Genomic DNA, 21038 nt, shown 5'->3' with positions numbered 1-21038 from the left:
CTGATGTTGAAGCTGAAACTCCAGTACTTTGACCACCTGATGCAAAGAGCTGACTCACTGGAAAAGACCCTGATGCTGGGAAAGATTGAGGGCAGGCAGAGAACGGGACAACAGAGGATGAGATGGTTAGATGGCATCACCGACTCAATGGACATGAGTTTGAGTGGACTCCAGGAGCTGGTGATGGACAGGGAGGCCTGGTGTACTGTGGTTCATGGGGTCTCAAAGAGTCGGACGCGACTGAGCAACTGAACTAAACTGAACTGTAGCATACCCAGCTGGCATAAGAGAATTAGTTGGTGTGAAGGGGAAAACCCCACATGTGGTGGTGACCAGAGGCCGTTCTCCCTCTCAACCATGAAGCCAGTGAGACTTCTGCTGCATAGGTGACTTCAAACTCACAGGCCAGTTTTTAAAATGTGTGATTTCTTATTGTTTTTCTCATACAAAATCCCTCAAACTGGGTAAGCTTCAGGTCCCACAGAAAACCTGGTTCTGCCTCTGCTGATTAGAAATGAGACAGAACGGACAGAAGCTAGAGCAACATTCCTCTAAGGATAGCCCTGGATCCACCTGCCTCAGAATCACCTGGGAAGCTTGTTAAAATGCAGACCCCCACTGCGGTCCATCTGAAGAGACTCTGACTGGGAATGTGCATGTTATCAAGTTCCCCAGGTGATCTTACCATGAAAACTAAAGGTTTCGAATTCTTGGTTTGGACTGCTGGCTGAGGCTTAGCAATGGTCTTTATAACATACCCTGTGGGCTCCTAGCAGCTTGTCAATGATCTCACATCCAAAATAAAATAAAGAGCCAGAAGGAGCTGGTCTTGGGAGAATTTCTCATCCGGTGGAGCCAGAGAAGTTTAATCTAAATGACTTTTTGCTCTTGAAGGGTTACCAAATATATCTTAAAGTTGTTGAGGTAAAACCCTTAAGATTTGTGTGGTAAAACTCTCAAGTCTCTTGGCTCCATTCTTAACCAAGGGAACAATTCCAGACAGCACAAGAAAATTCTAACAGGGGCTGACAGTTGATCTCCTGTTCTAATCACAGCTGGTCTTTCTCCATTTTCCTTCTCCCTATGGTCCAGGTGAAGAAAAGAACCAAAAGGACATAGGAGAGAAGATGATATTAATATAATTGTTAGCACATGCCTTCATCACTGAGGACACTTTCTTGAGACACTACACTGCTTCTCCCTTGGCCTTTTCTTTTTAAAGAAGTTGAGTTCATCATGTGGGAATGGGAGGAGATATTCTTGGAATCTTATGTCAGAACAATCCACGGAGTACCAAGTATTTAGCTTGGGCTAAAGTATGACTTCCCTGGTGGCTCAGACGGTAAAGCATCTGCCTACAATGCAGGAGACCTGGGTTCGATCCCTGGGTTGGGAAGATCTCCTGGAGAAGGAAATGGCAACCCATGCCAGTACTCTTGCTTGGAAAATCCCATGGACAGAGGAGCCTGGTAGGCTACAGTCCATGGGGTCACAAAGAGTCAGACGGAACTGAGCTACTTCACTCACTCACTCAAAGTACTATCTATACTGATTTGGGGAATGCTGGGAACTTTAGCCAAATTATATCTCTTCTCTATTCCAAGGTGGGTGACCATTTCTGTGACAAGCAGTATAGTGTTGTGGTTAAAAATCTGGGCTTTTAAGTCTGACAGACAGGGGGTTTAATCCTGCTTTGATAATTTTTTAAGTTGTATGACTTTGGGCTATATAACCTCTGTTTTCTCAAGGGAAAAGTAAAGATCACAATAAAATAAACCTTACAGGATTGTGGTGATAACTAAATGTGACAATCGACATAAAACACTTAGCTTGTGCATGCATGCCAAGTCACTTCAGTCGTGTTCAACTCTTTGGGACTCTGTGAACTATAGCCTGCCAGGCTCCTCTGTCCATGAGATTTCCTAGGCAAGAATATTGGAGTGGGTTGCCATTTCTTCCTCCAGGGGATCTTCCGGACCCAGGGATCAAACCCACGTCTCATGTCTTCTGCATTGGTAGGTGGGTTCTTACCACTAGCACCACCTGGAACAGCTTAGCTCAGCACCCAGCAACAAGGATTACTATTAGTGAGCTCTGCCTCAAGGAAATGGCAACCCACTCCAGTATTCTTGCCTGGAAAATCCCATGGACAGAGGAGCCTGGCGGACTACAGTCCATGGGATTGCAAAGAGTAGGACACGACTGGGCAACTAAGACAGACAGACCTCAAGGGTGGGCTGAAGAAGTTCCCAATTACCTGATGGGAGCAAAGTTTCCGTGTTAGCTCTCTGTGGCTGGGTAACAGATTGCCACAGAACTTCTCATTGTCTCACTCTGAGGATCAGGGGTCTGGAAGCCGCTTAGTTGGGTAGTTCTGACCCAGGGTCTCCCAGAGGTTGCAGTCAAGCCTGGAGCCACAGACATCTAAAGGCTTGATGAGGTCTGGAGGATCAGCTTCCAATCTCCCTCAGAAGGCTCTTGGCAGTAGGAATTAGTTAGATCCTTAGCATATGTACCTTTCAGTTGGACTGCTCACAACACAACAGCTGACTCTTCCTAGAGAGAAAGCAAGAGTGACCAGGAAGGACCACAGTGCCTTTTATAACCTAATATCAAATGTGACGTACCATAGCTTCTGCCGTATTCTGTTGGTTACACAGACTAACCCTGTACAGTATGGGAGGGGACTGTACAAGTGTGTGAATACCAGGAGGCAGAGATCGCTGGGTGTTTTCTCAGAGGCTGGCTACCCCCACCTTTAAATAGTTTTCCTGAGCAATGCCGCAGATGCTCTTTTTTTTTTTTTTTTTTTTTTGGCTTTAATTTTAGAGCTGAGAGGCTTTGAAATGATTATAGTTGTTTATAATCTACCGGCAAATGAAAGACATCCAAGCATCAAGATAAATGTCTGAGTGGGGTCTTCTGGCCACTTGAAAGACACGTGGCTCCACATGCTAAAGAAATCCACAGCTGGCTTTAGTAAGATCTTGACTATTAAATATTCCAGCCCTGCACTTTCACAAAGTGCAAAGGACAGAAGTTGTCTCTCTGTGTTAACAAGTAAGAATGGTTAGCGGAGAAGTCATGGTTTATGAATCTGTATTTATGACTGGGGTCTGGCTGACAAACAGCAAGAATAAACCATACAACCTGGGGAGTCCAATTCCAGCAGGAAGTTGCTTTGAAATAACATCATACTTCATTCACTCCCCAAATGATGTCTTTGACGACCAGTTTGGACACATCAATAAAACGGCCTGTCACTTACCATATTTTATTTTCTTGCAGCATTTCCCACTGTTTGATGGTAACTCTCACAGTGCATGTTCTTACAGCAGAATCCACACTCTGATTTAGATTTGCCAAGTAGATTGATTTTGCCCAAATTTCTTGTCCAAACACAGGTCCTTACAGTTTGAGAGTTCCCACTAAAAGACTGCTAAAGAAAAATATGCAGTTTTACTGGCTCGGATTTGTAGCTCCAAAATTTAAAAGAAAGGGGCTGGTTAACATTACAGACATTTTGAAGTACTTCTTTTTCAGAAATGCAAAGAACAATAGCAAGGAAAGCCTTTGATCACTCAGAATTTATTTTATTTTATTTTATTTTATGTACTTATTAATTGGTACACTTTCTCCCCCCTTTTAACCAAAGATTCTGTACATTGAAACAATAAAATAAGTAAAGACATGTGTCTTCTTTAAAAATCTCGATACTGGTTAAGTCTCAGAGTCCTTTTCCATGCTTTCTGGGTAAAGGCTTTTTCTGTTCTCTCAGCCCTGCAGCACTTTGATCTCAGAAGCAGTGCCATTTGGTTGTAAATGTATGTGGCGCCTTTGATCTAGTACTTAGCTGGTCTTATTTAAAATAGATAGCTTCTTTTATCTAAGTCGTGTTTACTAGGTCTCGCTCTATGAAAGACGGTTTAAATTGCTGTTATTTAGATAGAAAGTTATATAAAGTTTTGTAAGAGTGCCCAGATCTGAATCTAATTCTCTAAATTTTAAAACCCCAACGGCATTATTATATGTTTCATATAGCAAATTCTTATTAAAATGAGCTGCTTTTACAGATGTCAGGTAATATTTGCAAAAACTCTGTTTGCTTTTTAACAGGGAACTGATTTTCCAAAGAATAATAAACATATCCTACACTCGGGCAAAACTAGTACTCTCAGAGTGCCTGAACTAAAAGGCCAATTTTCCCCTCTGCAATTCACATATTAGTATATTTTTCTATTACTGGATTATGAATACAATAAAGGGTATATTGAAATGGGACTATTTAAAATTAATAAGGATAAGTGTAAATCTTAAATTCTCTTCTTTAAGAGGATATCTTAAATACTTTGTCAGTCGCTTTAGTGATGGGTGCTTTCAATTTCCTAGGCTATATTCAATTATTCATTCAACAAACTATGTTGCAGGTGCAAAGACAGAGAGTTGATTAAGTCAAAGACTCCAGCCTGAGGTTGCTCACAGCCTGGGGCTGGGCGGCAGAGCGCTGGTAGACAATTACACTTCAGTGTGGTGTGTCCCTCTTGTGGATGCTGGTCCTCCCAGCCTGCAATGGGAGTGGTCAGGGAAAGTTTCCTGGAAGAGGTGGTACCCAAGCTTTAGTGAAAGACTACTGACTCAGAATTCAGTATCCTGTAAATTTCCAGCCAAATCCATAATTGCAAAGACACCTCTCCCAGTCTCCACACCCCTGGTTTAATGCAGGTGGCCTAAACCTTGAGAGAGGTTTAAAGCTTAAAGGGCTTTGGTGCCTGAAGCTACCTGAAAGGCTTATAGATTACCATCCAACACCAAAGAGAAAAAGCCCAAACCATCTTTCACAGAAGCCACTTGGTCCTAACCTGAAGGTTAAAACAACATAAGCCTGAGGTACTCTCATAGAGTGTTACCACATTCTGGGTATTTTCAGTGCTTTCTCTATATTAATGAATTGAGCCTATCCTCAACCCTACGACACAGGGACCACTATTATTCCCATTTAGAGGGGAGGAAATTGAAGCATAGAAAGACAAGTTTGTCCCTGGTTTTTCAACTAGTAAGTTCCAGAGTTGGAATCAGAACCCAAGGAGTCTGACTCCAGAATATACGTTTTTAATTATTGTGTTAAACATGTCTCCCATTTTCCTTCGTTCCTTACTTTCTTTTCTCTGAAATAAAGATTTGAGGAGGGCCCTGGTAATGAGTGCAATCACTGAGCACAGAACAGTTGCCATTATTACTTTTGTTATTATTTATTAACAGAGTGTGAAAGCCTCTCGTACATAGTAGGCATTCAGTGACTGTGAAATCAGACTAAAACATTTGAAGACTAACCAAGACATTTGCATGGGCTCTGGGGCTGCAAGAAAGTCTGCATGACCATCACGGGGATTAGCAATGGCGATGGGAGAATAGACGCAGACAGTGAATGCATAAATAGAAATAAGTGTCCAGAGACCCATTGAGTTGGGGTGAAATGATGAGATGCCAGATTCTTTAATGACTCCTTTTCTCCTTCCCTTCTTAAGTGCTGCTTAAGTAGAGCTGAGGCCAGACGGGATGCAGCTAAAGTGGCCCTAATCAACTCCCTCTTCAACGAGCTGCCCTCTCGCCGAATCACCAAGGAATTCATTATGGAGAGTGTGCAGGAAGCAGTTGCCTCCACCAGTGTGAGTACCCACCAGGGAAGGGGGAGCTGGCTATACTGAGAGGACTGAGGGCTTTGAATCTTGGGAGATGCTAATGTGTACAAGTTCTTTAAGAACTGTGCAGGTTTGTTTTTTTTTGCCCCCGTTAAATCATTAATTTTCAGCAAAAAGAGCACTTAGATTGAAAATCATGATATTGGGGCTGTCTCCCTATCCATGTCTCAGCAAGATTCTTTAGCCTTCCTGGATCACAATTAATCAAGCTGTCTATCAAAGTGGATCGAATTATCCATCTCGATTTGTTTATTTGGGTGTTTGCTGTTTGAGGAGCACTGATTCTTTTAGGGCCTGAGGATGCATGCAGTTGAATACCGCTTTAACCTAGACATAAAGTTCAGTTTTTCCCAAACTTGACTAATCATAAAAATTTTCTGAAGCGCTTGTTAAAAGTGCCAATTCCCCAGCCAGCGTGAGGTCCTGCAATCTGTGTTTTTAAGGAAATACTAACTGCTTGAAGTGAAGTGAAATGAACATCATTCAGCTGTGTGTGACTCTTGGCAACCCCATGGACTCTACAGTCCATGGAATTCTCCAGTATTCTGGAGAATACTGGAGTGGGTAGCCTTTCCCTTCTCCAGGGGAATCTTCCCTACCCAGGGATCGAACCCAGGTCTCCCACATTGCAGGTAGATTCTTTACCAGCTGAGCCACAAGGGAAACCCACTAACTGCTTAGCTATGAGAAAAGCTGTATGCCTAATATTTGTTAGATGTTAGAGTTATCACACTTAATATCGATTATTTTATTCCGAGAGCTCTGGAAATTTCTGTAATCGATGTAATTAAATGCAAAGTGCTTTGAGAGCCAAACTATGTCTTAGAAATTCAGACAGGACATTTTCTCGCCAATCTAGGAGTAGATTATTTGCCCCATGAATTATTTGGTGGTCCTGATCCTTGTACCTCCAAACTATAAATCATTTTCACCACGGAGGAAGCCTTGGGTCTCACCTGGGGCAGGCGTCTCCCTATGTGTCCTTAAAGTGCAGAAACCAAAGGGCATTACCAAAGAGATAAGCTACCTCCTGCTTCGCCTTTAGCATGGATCAACCCTATCTGAGACTTTCATTCCCTGATTCCCTTAACCTGACTATGCAAGTCAAGGTTCTGTCATTCTGGAGAAGCTACTGATAAGGAAGATGATATTATCCCACCAGCTGTGACCTTTTTTACTGCCTTCCCCCCTCTTAAATGGTCTTATCACACAGAGAAGTGATGAGGGGGCAGCGGCAGAGACTGAGAGTGGTTGTCCTGGCAGAGAGACTTCAGGGAGCTCTGGTCTGTCTCTGCTCTGAGGATGAAAGGAAGCCTTTATTTTTCTGCCCTGTAAATTTCAAGTGCCTTCGAGGAGAAGTTAGGAAAATGATGCCTGATTTATATGTGTGGAATTTACTTAGGAGCAGGGAGGGGTCCTCAGTGTAAATGTAATTTATCATTTTTTTCATGGAAATTTCTAAGGAAGGAGAATATATATGGTTCATAGGCTTCTGGATGGATTTCCTCTGGGATATTTAAAAAGCCAACATAAATATTTCGGCAGTAGTGTGTTAATGTTATTGCATTCAAAAGCTATAAATTTGCGGCTATCTGATGCTGGCAGTTGTTTGTTCAGTCTTACAAAGCCATTGCCCACCTTCCCAGGAATCCAAGGCCATGGGATATTGAAGGGCAGGCCCCAATGCCATTCCAGAGCTCATGTTAGCTTTTTTTATTGCCACTCCCCATAACCAAATATTAAAGGGGAATTTCATTTTCCATCACCCACCCACCTTGTTTCTTAAAGATTAAGCGGTCCAGAATTGAAAAAATATAAACCAAAATCCACGTCTCCAGGTTGAACACCAGCCTATTATGAAAAGCTCCCATTGAGAATCACGGTGGTCAAACATCAATGTGAATCAGCCACAGGTGTACATATGTCCCCTCTCTCTTGAACCTTCAAATAAAAAAATAAATAAAAATTTTTAAAAAAGAATCTTAGTGGTAAAATATGAATGGTCCATACAACTGGAAAATTTTTTCCCTGTTAATTACATAATTTGCTTGGTAATCATAAGAGTCTTATGAAGCAAGTCAGCATTTCAAGATTTCAATAATGGATGAAAACAGCCTTGAAGGGCAACCATTCATTCGGTTCAGTTCAGTTCAGTTCAGTTCAGTCACTCAGTTATGTCTGACTCTTTGCGACCCCATGAACCACAGCATGCCAGGCCTCCCTGTCCATCACCAACTAACTACCAGAGTCTACCCAAACCCATGTCCATTGAGTCGGTGATGCCATCCAACCATCTCATCCTCTGTCGTCCCCTTCTCCTCCGGCCCTCAATCTTTCCCAGCCTCAGGGTCTTTTCCAATGAGTCAGCTCTTCACATCAGGTGGCCAAAGTATTGGAGTTGCAGCTTTAACATCAGTCCTTCCAATGAACACCCAGGACTGATCCCCTTTAGAATGGACTGGTTGGATCTCCTTGAAGTGCAAGGGACTCTCCAGAGTCTTCTCCAACACCACAGTTCAAAAGCATCAATTCTTCAGCACTCAGGCCTCTTTACAGTCCAACTCTCACATCCATACATGACTGCTGGAAAAACCATAGCCTTGATTAGACGGACCTTTGTTGACAAAGTGATGTCTCTGCTTTTTAATATGCTGTCTACGTTGGTCATAACTTTCCTTCCCAGGAGTAGGCGTCTTTTAATTTCATGGCTGCTCATTAGGGTGGCATTAATGCCACTACCAACAAAAACTCTAGAGAGATGTGGCAATTTCTGCTTTAGTATAATTATTCTTTTTGAGTATATAATCAGTTAACATTCTAATGAAAAGCTAGATTCAAATTGACTTCAAAATCCTCTTCACTTAGAGATGGTGAGATTAAGGCTTTTATCCCCAATCAGCTGGAGATGGTTGTAAGGTGCACACCTGAAGGGTTAGAACCACAGGAGTTTCACCGTGGGGCCACAGGATTCATTCATGACCCCCAAAGAAGAGGAGGAAACATCCGTGATGCTCTCCTTTTCTGCTTCCTTCCCAAGGGCACTTTGGATGATGCGGACGACCCAAGCACCAGCGTCGGAGCCTATCACTACATGCTGGAGTCAAACATGGGGAAGACCATGCTGGAGTTTCAGGTGCCCGCCGCATGTTTATTTTGCTACACAGCCCCTGGAAGCCTGGGGGAATGCCAGTCTTATCACAAACAGCTCTTCGTTTATTTTGGTCATTTTAATTTAACCCTCTTAGGATCCAGCACTATAACTCTCTTTTAGCAGCACTGAAGTAGGCTAAAACAAACAAGTCAACAAGGCACAATCTTTGCTTCTTCAAAGAAAGTAGAAGACTTAAGCTAAGAAACAGGTAGGGAACATTACTATCTTATGACCCTAATAACACTTTACCAGCTTTTCAGTATAAAGCTCCCCTTTAAACCAAATCAAACAGCTTGAAATACTGGTCATGACCGTTTGGTTCTTAATTTTCAGAAGTTATAGATGAAGGTGACTGCATGTATGTTACCAATTTCCCCATCTGTTATGATATTTTTGGTAAACAAGATCTGCCATCTCCTATCAAGTAAATAAAAAAATTTAGCAAGCTCTAGCTGTTTTCATTCCACTGCTGACAAGCAATAACAGAGCTAAGGAACTATATTACCTGCTATTTGTAAATTAATTATATTAGTAGTAAGAAGAAGAAGACAAGCTTACACTCATTGGATGCTTACATTGTCTGGCACTGTGCTAAGCATTTAACAAGTCTTACCATAATTTAATCTTTACAATAAACATATGAGTATTTATTATACCCATATCATCATTGAAGGAAGTATGACATACAGCTTAGTAAATGACACAGCCTGGGTTCAGACCCAGGCAGTCTGATTTCTGAGTTCATATTTTGACTCTTATCCTATATTGGGCTCGACAGACAAAAATTCAATAGTGGTTGAGAATGAAAAGTATGCTCTCTAAAAAATTAAATTTGAATACAGTTGACCATCCATATACATCAATGCTACTAAGAATCAATATGCAGTGTTATAATAGGGAGACTTTACTTCCAAGATTTCTATTATTTTAGGTTAGATTCCAAGAAGAAATCAGAATATAAAGTTTTATGGACAAAAATGTTCATCGTGGTATAATTTACAGTGGTGGTATAGCTGAACCCTAAAGCCAGCTTTCAAATACCATCTTTGGTACCTTTCAAATTCTTTTGCTGATTACAGTGCCACAGCCACTTACTTCTCAGCTGGATATGTCCATCCTGCCCATTTTAAAATTCATTAATTTCACTCACCACTCTCTTATTTGATTGAAGCAAAAATGCTCTTTTCTCATCCTTTCCTAGGAAGATCTCAGTCATCCAGATTTTTCCTTAAGCAGTTGTGGTCTCACTGACCTTTGATGTTGCTTGTCTTGGTTTGCAAAAGACCTTGAAGCTCACCTTCTGGTGTAGACAGCGGCTTGCAGCAGCCAGTGGTTCTCAGCCCAGGCTGGGAAGTGGGTTTGGTTGCTCACCTCTGAATCTGTTTTCTCATTTGTACATAAATCAGGAAGAATAATAGTAGCAGTAATAGCAGTGCTACCTCACTGTGCCATTGTGGAGATTAAACGAGACTGCATAGGGAGTTCAGAACGGCTCCTGGTATATGGTAAATTCTCATTAAAAAAATGACAACTGATAGATATATGTTTCTGAAGAAGGCCTGCTTTACTTGAAATGCCAGAGGCTCCCAGATGGACTCCTCCGACAGCTTTATCTAACTTAAGTCTCCAGAAGAGGACAAAGTAGCTTCCCAGCAATAAATGCTTCAGGGCCCTGGGTCTCCTGCATTGCAGGCAGATTCTTTGCCAACTGAGCTATAGGGGAAGCCCTGCTATAGAATACCAGAGTGAAACTGGCAAGTCATTTTTTATATCCCATAACAATCTAAAGTCAAACAGGGAAGCGCATGACACAAGAGAAGGAACACAACTGAAAAAAATCATACAGATCCAAGAGCCAAGCCTGTTCTACTGCTTGTCACCTGTGAACTCAGCCATTCTGAGACTCAGTTTTTCTCATCTACAAAATAAGAATCATGATGTCCATTGTGTAGACTTTTTGTGGGACTTATACAATGTGACATTTATAAAGCATTTAGCACAATGATGCCCTAAGAAAGAAATCATTTATTTTAATTTCTCCTCTCTCCCTGACAGAAAAATATTGTACTTTTTTTTTTTTCTTACAGAATGAATGTTGCCTGGCCAAGAACATGGTAGCTTGTATAGGATTTAGTAACTATTTTCAGAACAATAAAGAATGATTTTTTTTTTAATGCAGTGGGTTAGTCTGCCAAATATAGGGAAGGCAAAAAAAATTTTTTTTAATTTTTAAATTCTGTCCAAGTACTATGAAAGGCTGTACTCAACCTTCTTTTAGTAAAACTTTTTTTTTTTTAATTGCCTTACTATGGGCTGCATGTTTTCTGTGTGGTCTGCGTAGTAAGGTATTTAAGAATGTGAAATAATAATTTGACTCATATTGTGGAAATGCTTCATAAATTCTCATAAAGGAGGCTGGGTGCCCGATGCAGGAAAAATCCAAACTCCCTCCTCCCAGTAGGGATGCTGGCAACCCACAGGGAGGGCCATGAAGTACATCCCTCTTCCTTCCTCCAGCCCCAGGCTGCCTGCTGGTTTCCTACACATTCCTTCGGGGCCTGGGTTAAATGCATCAACTTGTTTCTGCTCATAATGGGAATTGACCACAGGCCTGGGCTGTTTGCAGTCCACACAGCAATTCAGTCCCCGCGGTGGGTAATAGATGTGTGTTTGTATCTAGCTATGGATGACTATACAGCCTAAAGACAAGACTGGCGTCTCCTGACTGCCCTCGGGCTTTCCAGGGGGGGCCGTTAAGCGGGAAGAGCTCAGAAGAAACCTGATAGGTTTCTGCTTACCTTCACTTTGTGCGCGGGAGGCTGGGGTGCCTGTTTAAGGTAGCCTTGCCTCTCTCCGTAGAGAAAACTGCCTCTTGTTTGCAGGGGTGGGATGGCGGAGGCTCTAGCCACTGGGTCTTGTCAAGGTCAGATTCAAGGCAGACTTTGACTGAAGCTGGTTAATATATTTATTCTGAAGCCTAATGCAATCCAAAGATGAGCTGTTTATTTACATCTTTGCTAAATTCTCCAGGTTGCCTTTTAAAACCTCATCCCATAAACAAATTTCCTCTTAAATCCATTCTCTTGGGTGGGGAGATGGTGCCCACCTGCTTTTCAAGTTCTCCATTTACACTGTTTGTTTTTCTTATTCCTGATGAATCACAGAACCAAGCCAGTCTCCCAGACAGAGTTCCAGAGAGAAGCAGTGTTCATTTTCTCCCTGCGAAGTAGCTGGGAGGCCACACATTGTTTCTCGTAGGAGGCAACACCAGGAAGCTCTGTGAGGACAGACCCCAGTCGTTGGTTTAGATTTAATGATGACAACATGAACCAGAAAAGCTGTAGAATGAAAGCTACAACTGCAGTGTTCCTAAAGAGAAAGAAAACACAGGACTCAATTCACCATTTGATTTCGGATTTACTTATGGGGGCTCCCTGTGGCTCAGACAGTAAAGAATCTGCCTGCAGTGCAGGAGACCCAGGTTCGATCTCTGGGTCAGGAAGATCCCCTGGAGAAGGAAATAGCTTTCCACTCCAGGATTCTAGCCTGGAGAATTCCATGGATAGAGGAGCCTGGTGGGCTACAGTCTATGGGGTCACAAAGAGTCAGACACAACTGAACAACTAATACTTGGTAAAGGGAACTGGCTACATAATTTATGGTGCCTGGTGCAAAATGAAAGTTTAAGCCTTTTGTTCCAAAATTGCTATGAATTTAAAGATAGCAAAGCACTAAACCAAGCTCAAAGCCTATGTGACTGCACAGATCACAAGCTTGTGAAACTGCCCTAGTCCCTGAGACAAGATCCCCAGAACAGCCCAGACTAGGGTAAGAAGAGTCAAGCATTCAACTGGGGTACAAAATTTGAAGGAGCAACAAAAATTTCAGTAATCAAGGCAAATAATATTATAATGCAATACATTTAAAACTCAAACATGCAAAAATCTACGACAAATGCAACATCCAAATTTTAAATAAAGATAAGATTTTAAATAAAAGACCCTGAACTTGTACGACTCACCTTAAGTCTTGCTTCACTCACCTGGCCCTAGTCTCAACCCCACCTCTAGGCCAGCTTCCTGTTTATCTGTAAGCCCATGTAGAGAAGCCAGGCTTCTATGTCAGCCTACATTACAAACAGCTCAAAGACTTCAGTGAGGAAGAAGCAGGACAGATAGCCCACCAAGCAGACTTCATTCCAAATGATGGGGCTTCAACAAGTAGAAAAGAAGGCTGAGAAGACCAGGCAGTGAGGATTCATGGGAAAACTGGGAAGTGAGTCCTCACAGAAGCCCACAGCCACCCTCTCCTTGCCAGTCTTTCATAATGCAAGGATTTCCAATGGCATCAATGATAAGCACGCAAGGATTTCCTGGGGTTGAGCCAGGGTTCACACAGCTTCAGGAAGATCTGAAGATAGCGAACTTGGTCAGTTCAGGTCAGTTCAGTTCAGTCGCTCAGTCGTGTCCGACCCTTTGTAACCTCATGGACTGCAGCGCACTAGGTCTCCCTGTCTATCACCAACTCCAAACCAATGTCCATTGAGTCGGTGATGCCATCCAACCATCCCATCCTCTATCGTCCCCTTCTTCTCCCGCCTTCAATCTTTCCCAGCATCAGGGTCTTTTCAAATGAGTCAGCTCTTCACATCAGGTGGCCAAAGTATTGGAGTTGCAGCTTCAACATCAGTCCTTCCAATGAATACTCAGGACTGATTTCCCTTAGGATGGATTGGTTGGGTCTCCTTGCAGTCCAAGGGACTCTCAAGAGTCTTCTCCAACACCACACTTCAAAAGCATCAATTCTTGGTCATGTGATGGGAAATAAAGACGTGGGACAGGGAGAATGTGGAAATATCTCAGTAGACTTCATAGGACGATGGTAAGGTCTGTTATCTCCAGAGAGGAGGGCAAGCGCTGCAGATCAGGACACAAAGTAAGAAGGTAGAAAGAAGGTTACCTTTCCTGGGGGATTTAGGAACAAGAGCCGCAGGGAAGAAGAGGCAGTTGTGTTACTGCAGAGGGAACAACTGCTTGATGATAGGATAGAAATTTAGACAAACCAGAGGGGGTGAGGAGGATAATCCTCCTCTTGCAGGCGAAAACAGTCCAAGTCTCAGTGGGGAAGTTTTATAACAGGGGTAGGTTACCGAGGGATATGAGAAAGATTTCCAGTTCTGTTCACAGAATTGTGGGTTCCACAGTGTTAGGAGGGTTGCTGAGTGACACAACAGAAATTTATCTGGATGTGGGGCTTGGCTCATAAATAAGAATGAAAGCTTAGAGGACATTGGAGGAAAAATATATTATGAAGGTGACAGTTATCAGAGGATGGAATTAAGAGCTCTGTTAGCAATAGGTTGTTTCTCAAACTGGGCCACACAGATCCAAGGACGATGCCAGGAGGGTTACTGAAGTCACAGAATAAACTCAATACCTCTTTCTGGGTTGTCGACATTACGTGAAGATCACAGGATAAGGAAAGGAGTGGAGTGGCATTCATTTTCCGCTTTAAGGAAACGGACATATACAATAAAATGCAAAATTTAAGAGGAGTCTTACAATAAAACATGTGTCAATATTGTCCCTCCTGTAACACCATGGAGACTACTTCATATCAGAACCTAAAGAGCATTCCTATCCTCTTTTTTATGTCTGCAAAGCATTCGGTGAGTAGGCCTGAGGGTATAGCAAGGAGGGCAACACGAGTTTGCCTTCCTCAGCCACTGGGGTTATCTTGATAAAAGACACCGTGGTCGGAGCCAGATTAGATTATGGATTTGGTTAGGGAACAAAAGATTCTCACTTTCCCAAAGTAGCACAGTGATGTGGCAGAGAAGAAATCTGGATGGGGGCAGAGAGAAGTGGAGAGGAGTCATAAGAGGGGTGAGTTCCCCTGGCACTGGATCCAGGGCCCTGGGCAGACATGCGGTCAGTGTGGCTCAGCTGGTGTCCATGTTATATTTTAATTAATGGAAGCACATGGCTTTGCCCTTACCAAGTCTCTGCTCTTGGGCTTCCCTGATGGCTCAGACAGTATCTGCCTGCAGCGTGGGAGACCCGAGTCTGATCCCTGGGTCGGGAACATCCCCTGGAGAAGGGAATGGCAACCCACTCCTGTGTTCTTGCCTGGAGAATTCCATGGACAGAGGAATGGCGGGCTACCGTCCATAGGGTCGCAAAGAGTCAGATACAACTGAGCAACTAACAATGTGTGTCCTTGTGGTGCTTACCACGTAGTAATACATACACAAAATCCTAAACCGAAAAGAAGAAAAGCATTACATTCTAAGGGCAATTTAAACATGAGAATAGTGCTATTCAGACATGAGACATTTAGACATGAGAATATTTATTCTGATGATCTTATCTCTTTAAATTTTACCTCATAATTTTAAGGTAACTGTAATCTCAAACTGAGCTTATGTCTCCAGATTTCATAGTGAAAACGTTTTCCAGAGCAACCAGACATAAAGACAATAAAAGTCCACTTTTTTTTTTTGAATGGGCATAAGACATCTGTTCAAATGTTAAGCTTCCATAATTTGTCTCATGATCAAGAAGTTCCTTAACTGTATTGTTATTTTCCAATAGGTATGTGGCTGTGGTTTATACTCCCACTAATCCACTGTAGATGTTTCTCTGATCAAAAAAGAAAGAAAAAAAAATGTAGATAACTTCAATGGAAGACTGCTAATCCTAATCAGATTGGAAAAACAAAATCTTCAGTATGTTGAATACATGTTAGCTTGATGCTCAGTATCATGCAGGGAAAGGATGATGCTGACAGAAAGGCTAAATGCTGTGCTCAGCCCTGGCCATTGGATGTGAAAACTGTGGGTGGTTTAATGTCAATTCATCCTTATTGGTCATATTTTAAGGCATTTTCTTGACTGAATTTATAAACTCAGGGGTATTTTACAGTTTCTGTAGTTTCTCCATTATATGCTCTATATTTATTTTTTCACCTGAATTTTTTAAAATTTAAATTATTTTCATATGGCATACTGTCACATGGTTCAAATCTCAAAAGGTACAAACGAGTGTCAGAGGAAAGTCTCGCTTCATTTTTCTCCCCAGAGGCGACTCATGTTCCCAGATTCTTTTGTATCTTGTCAGAAGTCTTCTAGGCATTTATAAGCAAATATTTATAGGCATCTTCTAATTCTTTTTTAATCAAATAGTAACATACAGTATACATGTTGGACACCTTGCTTTTAACAACACCTCACAGAGACTCTGCATTAGAATGAGAAAGCCTTCTCACCCTTTGTGACTGCGTTGTATTTGGTAGGATGACTGTGTTGTAAGGGAGAAAGAATTATTTTCTTTTTATTCTTCTGAATTCTTAGCCGAGACTCCTGTAATGAAAGACAGATTAGGAAGAGAAAAACAGAAGTACACCTCATGTATGTGTGAGAGATACCCAGGGAAAAATGAGGAGCTCCACAAGGTGGCTTAGAATTCACGATTAAATACCATCTTACTACGGAAGGGAGAGGGGTATAGGCCTCTCGGGAAAGTGGATGTGAGCCTGCTCAGTTGCTCAGTCATGTCTGAATCTTTGCAGCCCATGGACTATAGCCCATCAGGCTCCACGTGGGTCCTCTGCCCGTGGGATTCCCCAGGCAAGCATACTTGAACAGGCAGCCATTTCCTCCTCCAGGGGATCTTCCCGACCCAGGGGTCAAACCTGTGTCTCTTAGGTCTCCTGCACTGGCAGACAGATCCTTTACAGCTGAGCCACCAGGGAAGCCCCTCAGGAGAAAGGAGGTAATCTTTAAGATGAATTGATCCTTAGAAGAATAGATAGCAGATAAGATAGTGACAAAGTTTGGCTGAGCATGGAGGGGACTTCAGTTTCTACTTCTGTGATGAGTCAGTATACCCTGGTTGATGAAACTTCTGGAGAAGGGAGTTATAACAATTAAGTCCCTTTTGGAGGATCTGTCTTTTGGGAGATAAGGGGAGTTCTGAGAAAGCCTCTTCCTCTGTTTGCGGTTTTTTAAGTAGTTACAGCTCAAAATAATCAATATACCAAAGTTGCGTATTTGGGGGTGCTATATTCTGCTGCACTTCAGGATTTAACCATTCCTTCTTGTAACCATTTCATCTAAGCATTCCTTTAAAAATGAACATTTAAAATATTGCCAGTCTCAGGCAATTTTCTTTAAACTGATGCAATGAATAGCCTTGCCTACACATTATTCGAAGATGTGCTGGTATATTTATATAACTTCCTGGGTGTAAAATTGTTACAGCATATGTGTTTACACTGTTGAGAGGTATTTGTCCATTATTTAATAGTTCATGCCAAATGTAGATAAAACAGAGGAGGGAAGGAAAAACGATCCGGAAGCCTCCGACTGTGGTATTTGAAAAGTCTCAAAGTGTTCTGACAGTACTGTATATTCCATTTTCCTGATATAGTTGGGAGTTAGAGTTTGGCAATCACTGAGGCACTTTCTTTCACATTTCTGCTTTGAGACTAATGACAAGCATTTGGGTTTTATAGGAGCTTATGACCATTTTCCAACTATTGCACTGGAACGGAAGCCTCAAAGCCCTTCGTGAAACAAAATGTTCCCGACAGGTGAGAGTTTACCAATAAAAAGCAGGTTTGTGTTGTATGGCATCTTCCACTAAGGTTCCTTTATCTGAATTTTTCTCTGTTTAGTACCTTATTTATTAAAAGCAGAGGATATATATATATATATATATATGTATTTATATACTGTGCTTAGTCACTCCATTGTGTCCAACTCTTTGAGACCCTCTGGACTATAGCCCACCAGGCTCATCTGTCCATGGGATTCTCCAGGCAAGAATACTGGAGTGGGTTGCCATGCCCTTCTCCAGGAGATCTTCCCAACCCAGGGATCAAACCCAGATCTCCCTCATTGCAGACAGATACTTCACTGTCTGAGCCACCAGGGAAGTATATGTATACTAACGTGTAAATTTATGTGCATTTATGTGCACATAACTATATGTGCACTATATATAAGTGTACTGCTGCTGCTGCTGCAAAGTCACTTCAGTCGTGTCCAACTCTGTTCGACCCCATAGACGGCAGCCCACCAGGCTCCCCTGTCCCTGGGATTCTCCAGGCAAGAACACTGGCGTGGGTTGCCATTTCCTTCTCCAATGCATGAAAGTGACAAGTGAAAGTGAAGTCGCTTAGTCGTGCCTGACCCTCAGCGACCCCGTAGACTGCAGCCTTCCAGGCTCCTTCGTCCATGGGATTTTCCAGGCAGGAGTACTGGAGTGGGGTGCCATTGCCTTCTCCGATAAGTGTACTAACATGTATATATATGTATATATAAATCTGATATCTCTATCTGATCGCTCCTGATATATCCATCTAGATTTAGATCTAGATATATCAGTCCAGTTGCATCAGGGACTGACCACATACACACACTAAGAAGAATGTTGGCTGGCCATAGGACAGATTTAGACACCTGTACTGAACACTCCCGCTAGAATGGAGGGATCACTAAGACAGGCTTAGTTCCTAAGTCAGATATGCAACTACTCCATGCAGTGTGCCCCCTCCCACGCTTCAAGGCAGAAAGAAATGTGAGTCTGCACCGCCTCCAAACCTCCTGACCAAGAACAGGTAGTTATGTGTAGCAGGAAGATTCTTCTCACCCCCACCAAACATTCCCAGTGGGCAACAGAACTGATTATAAAGGTGGGAGACATGGTGTTTCCATCACTTCAATTTTTTGTTTTTGTTTTCTATACCTTCAGTTTTTTGTTTTTTCAATCACTTCAGTTTTGGGGTTTGGAAGTTTCTTCTTTATTTTTCAGAGACAGGGTTTCACTATTTCTTAGCTATCTATGAAAAGCATCCTGCCCCTTTTTTTGGTGGCAAAGGCAAACCCCCTCCCATGGTTCTCACCCTACTCAATGGTTCTCACCCTACTATCACTTAAGATTTATTCTTCCTTTGTCCCATTAGATTTTGAGGATAGTAGTTTATTTTTGAGAATTTGCTAACAGGAAGTTGTATGAGGAGCAAAGCCTCTACTAGTCGGCAAGATGAGGGGGGATGTAAAAGTTTTCCATGCACTGCTGCCCCAGGAGTTTTTAGTTGTTCTTTGCCTAGAAAGCCTGGCTTTCAAAATGTCAAAGATGGAAAAGAAATGAGTAGCTGACAATGGCTTTGGCTATTTTTTTCTTTTCCTTTGATTTCATAAAAAGCCTTTGAAACATGCCGAGTTGGTTACAAACACTTTTCCGTGATTGTTTTTAATTTGTTAAGGTCATAAATAAATACCATATGTTCTTGAAAATAAAAATAAGCAACGCATCCACTCCACAAGGTCTTCTTAAAGAGCGTTCATCAAACTTATACATGACATTAAGTGAACAGGCAAATTTTAAGCATGAGAATTGGAAGACAGTGATGAATTTTGCATTGTTTGCAGAAAGTAAGAGACAATGCCCATAGTTACCATTATGATATCCATGATGATAATACCTATATTCCATAATTTTTAGGGTCCTTCCCATAGTTACTGTGAGCCATTTAGTCTGTCATCTTCCTTATGCTAACAACACAGCAGTTAGGAAGCTGACTCTCCTGGTGTCTAAGTCTTGTCCTGACTCAAAGCTTCCTGTTTTCTGCAGTAAAAGTGAAAGCGAAGTCGCTCAGTTGTGTCCAACTCTTTGCGACCCCATGGACACCAGGCTCCTCCGTCCATGGGGTTTTCTAGGCAAGAGTACTGGCGTGGGGTGCCACTGCCGTGGGTGTGACCAAACCCAGTTCTTCCTGAATCTTCTGTGCAGTTGTTTCCCTCCACTTTGCCAAAGGAGCTAATGTTGGGCAGAAGGGTTATAAATAAATGAGGTAAAGCTCATACTAATTGTTGTAAGAATGTAGTTTCAAAGGAACATATATTTTCCAGTGAGGTTAGAGTTCTGTTCTGTGAACAGTATTAGGTCATTCCTGGTGGCAGTGTTTTGATTCAACCTGGAGTAACCTTTACTTTGGGTACCAACTTAAGTCATTTTGATCCTTTAAGAGGTGTGTCCTGGGGCTGGGTTTCAGTTCATGAACATCAGAGAGGCTTGGTTGTCAGTAGAACCCCCACAGGTGTTTGTGTGCTGGGGGTGGGAGGTGGAGGCCTAGGAAACGAAGTGTCAGAAGGCCAGGAGCCTAGGTACTTTGGTTGCTCCTCACTGATGCTCTGGACCTCGTCTCTTGGTTCGCAGGAAGTCATCTCCTACTATTCCCAGTACTCCCTGGATGAGAAGATGCGCAGCCACATGGCGCTAGACTGGATCATGAAGGAGCGGGAGTCGCCGGGAATCCTCTCCCAAGAGCTGCGAATGGCCCTGAGGGAGCTGGAGGAAGCCAGGAAAGCAGGACAAGAACTACGGTTTTACAAAGAGAAGAAAGAGATCCTGAGTTTAGCCCTGACGCAGATCTACAGTGATCCTGACGCTTCTTCACCCAGCGATGACCAGCTGAGCCTCACGGCCCTTTGCGGCTATCACTAGCAAGACCAGGTCCCAGCTGCCCCCAAGGTGGGCAGAAGCCGGACTCTCCCATGAGGAAGCTCGTGGAGAGGTTTGGTCATCAGAGGCTTTAGCACTTCTAGATGCTACGTGAAGGTGGTAGTAATTCTCCTCACTTATTCCATGCACAGTATCTCAAGAGTAGTACGACCCTTTATAGGACCCAGCGTCCCCCTCAAAGCAGTTTCCCCATCGCGTTCTCGATAGTTTCACCTCAGGCCGAAAGGATGAAGACGGGATTGTTTGAAAAATATTTCCCAGGCCTGGCTTCAACCTGAAGCCTGGCTGACATGTGCCTTGCTGGATTACGTATGTTGTTTCAAAGAAAGAACCAGTGTAGCAACTCTGAAAAGAACACCAGCCAGGACTAGGGAAAGTAGCATGATAGCAATTTAAAAATACTTGGGATTAAAAAACAATATGGATTATTTTTTTAAATATCCAGGGGTCAGAGTTTCTTCTTAAGCTTTGTCAGCGGCAAGATCATTTACACTCCACTAGGCGTAACATAAAACTTCAGTAGGGATTCTATCTGGACATCCCACTATCAAAGATTTTGAAGTGGTAATGGTACGAAAATACTATATAAATGTAACGTGGCTTAAAATGTCATTATCATAATTTTTTTTAAAAAGCCCGCTCTTCCATATGGGGATTAAT

At 42.5% G+C, this 21038-nt stretch overlaps 1 protein-coding gene across 1 annotated transcript in view; it reads left to right on the top strand.

The window, feature by feature from the left end:
• Positions 1-20360, top strand: part of LIX1 (limb and CNS expressed 1) — a 52942-nt gene extending 32582 nt beyond the window's left edge. Inside the window, exons 3-6 of the mRNA XM_068981359.1 lie at positions 5526-5666; positions 8737-8832; positions 17365-17442; positions 20073-20360. Coding sequence (XP_068837460.1) covers positions 5526-5666; positions 8737-8832; positions 17365-17442; positions 20073-20360 — 603 coding nt within the window. The remainder of the gene's footprint in view (positions 1-5525; positions 5667-8736; positions 8833-17364; positions 17443-20072) is intronic.
• The last annotated feature ends 678 nt before the right edge of the window (positions 20361-21038 follow it).

This window comes from Capricornis sumatraensis, chromosome 9, assembly GCF_032405125.1.
Source record: "Capricornis sumatraensis isolate serow.1 chromosome 9, serow.2, whole genome shotgun sequence".
NCBI classification, from domain to species: domain Eukaryota; kingdom Metazoa; phylum Chordata; class Mammalia; order Artiodactyla; family Bovidae; genus Capricornis; species Capricornis sumatraensis.
The sequence above is the reverse complement of the archived record's forward strand: the minus strand, read 5'-3'. Positions and strand labels throughout refer to the sequence as shown.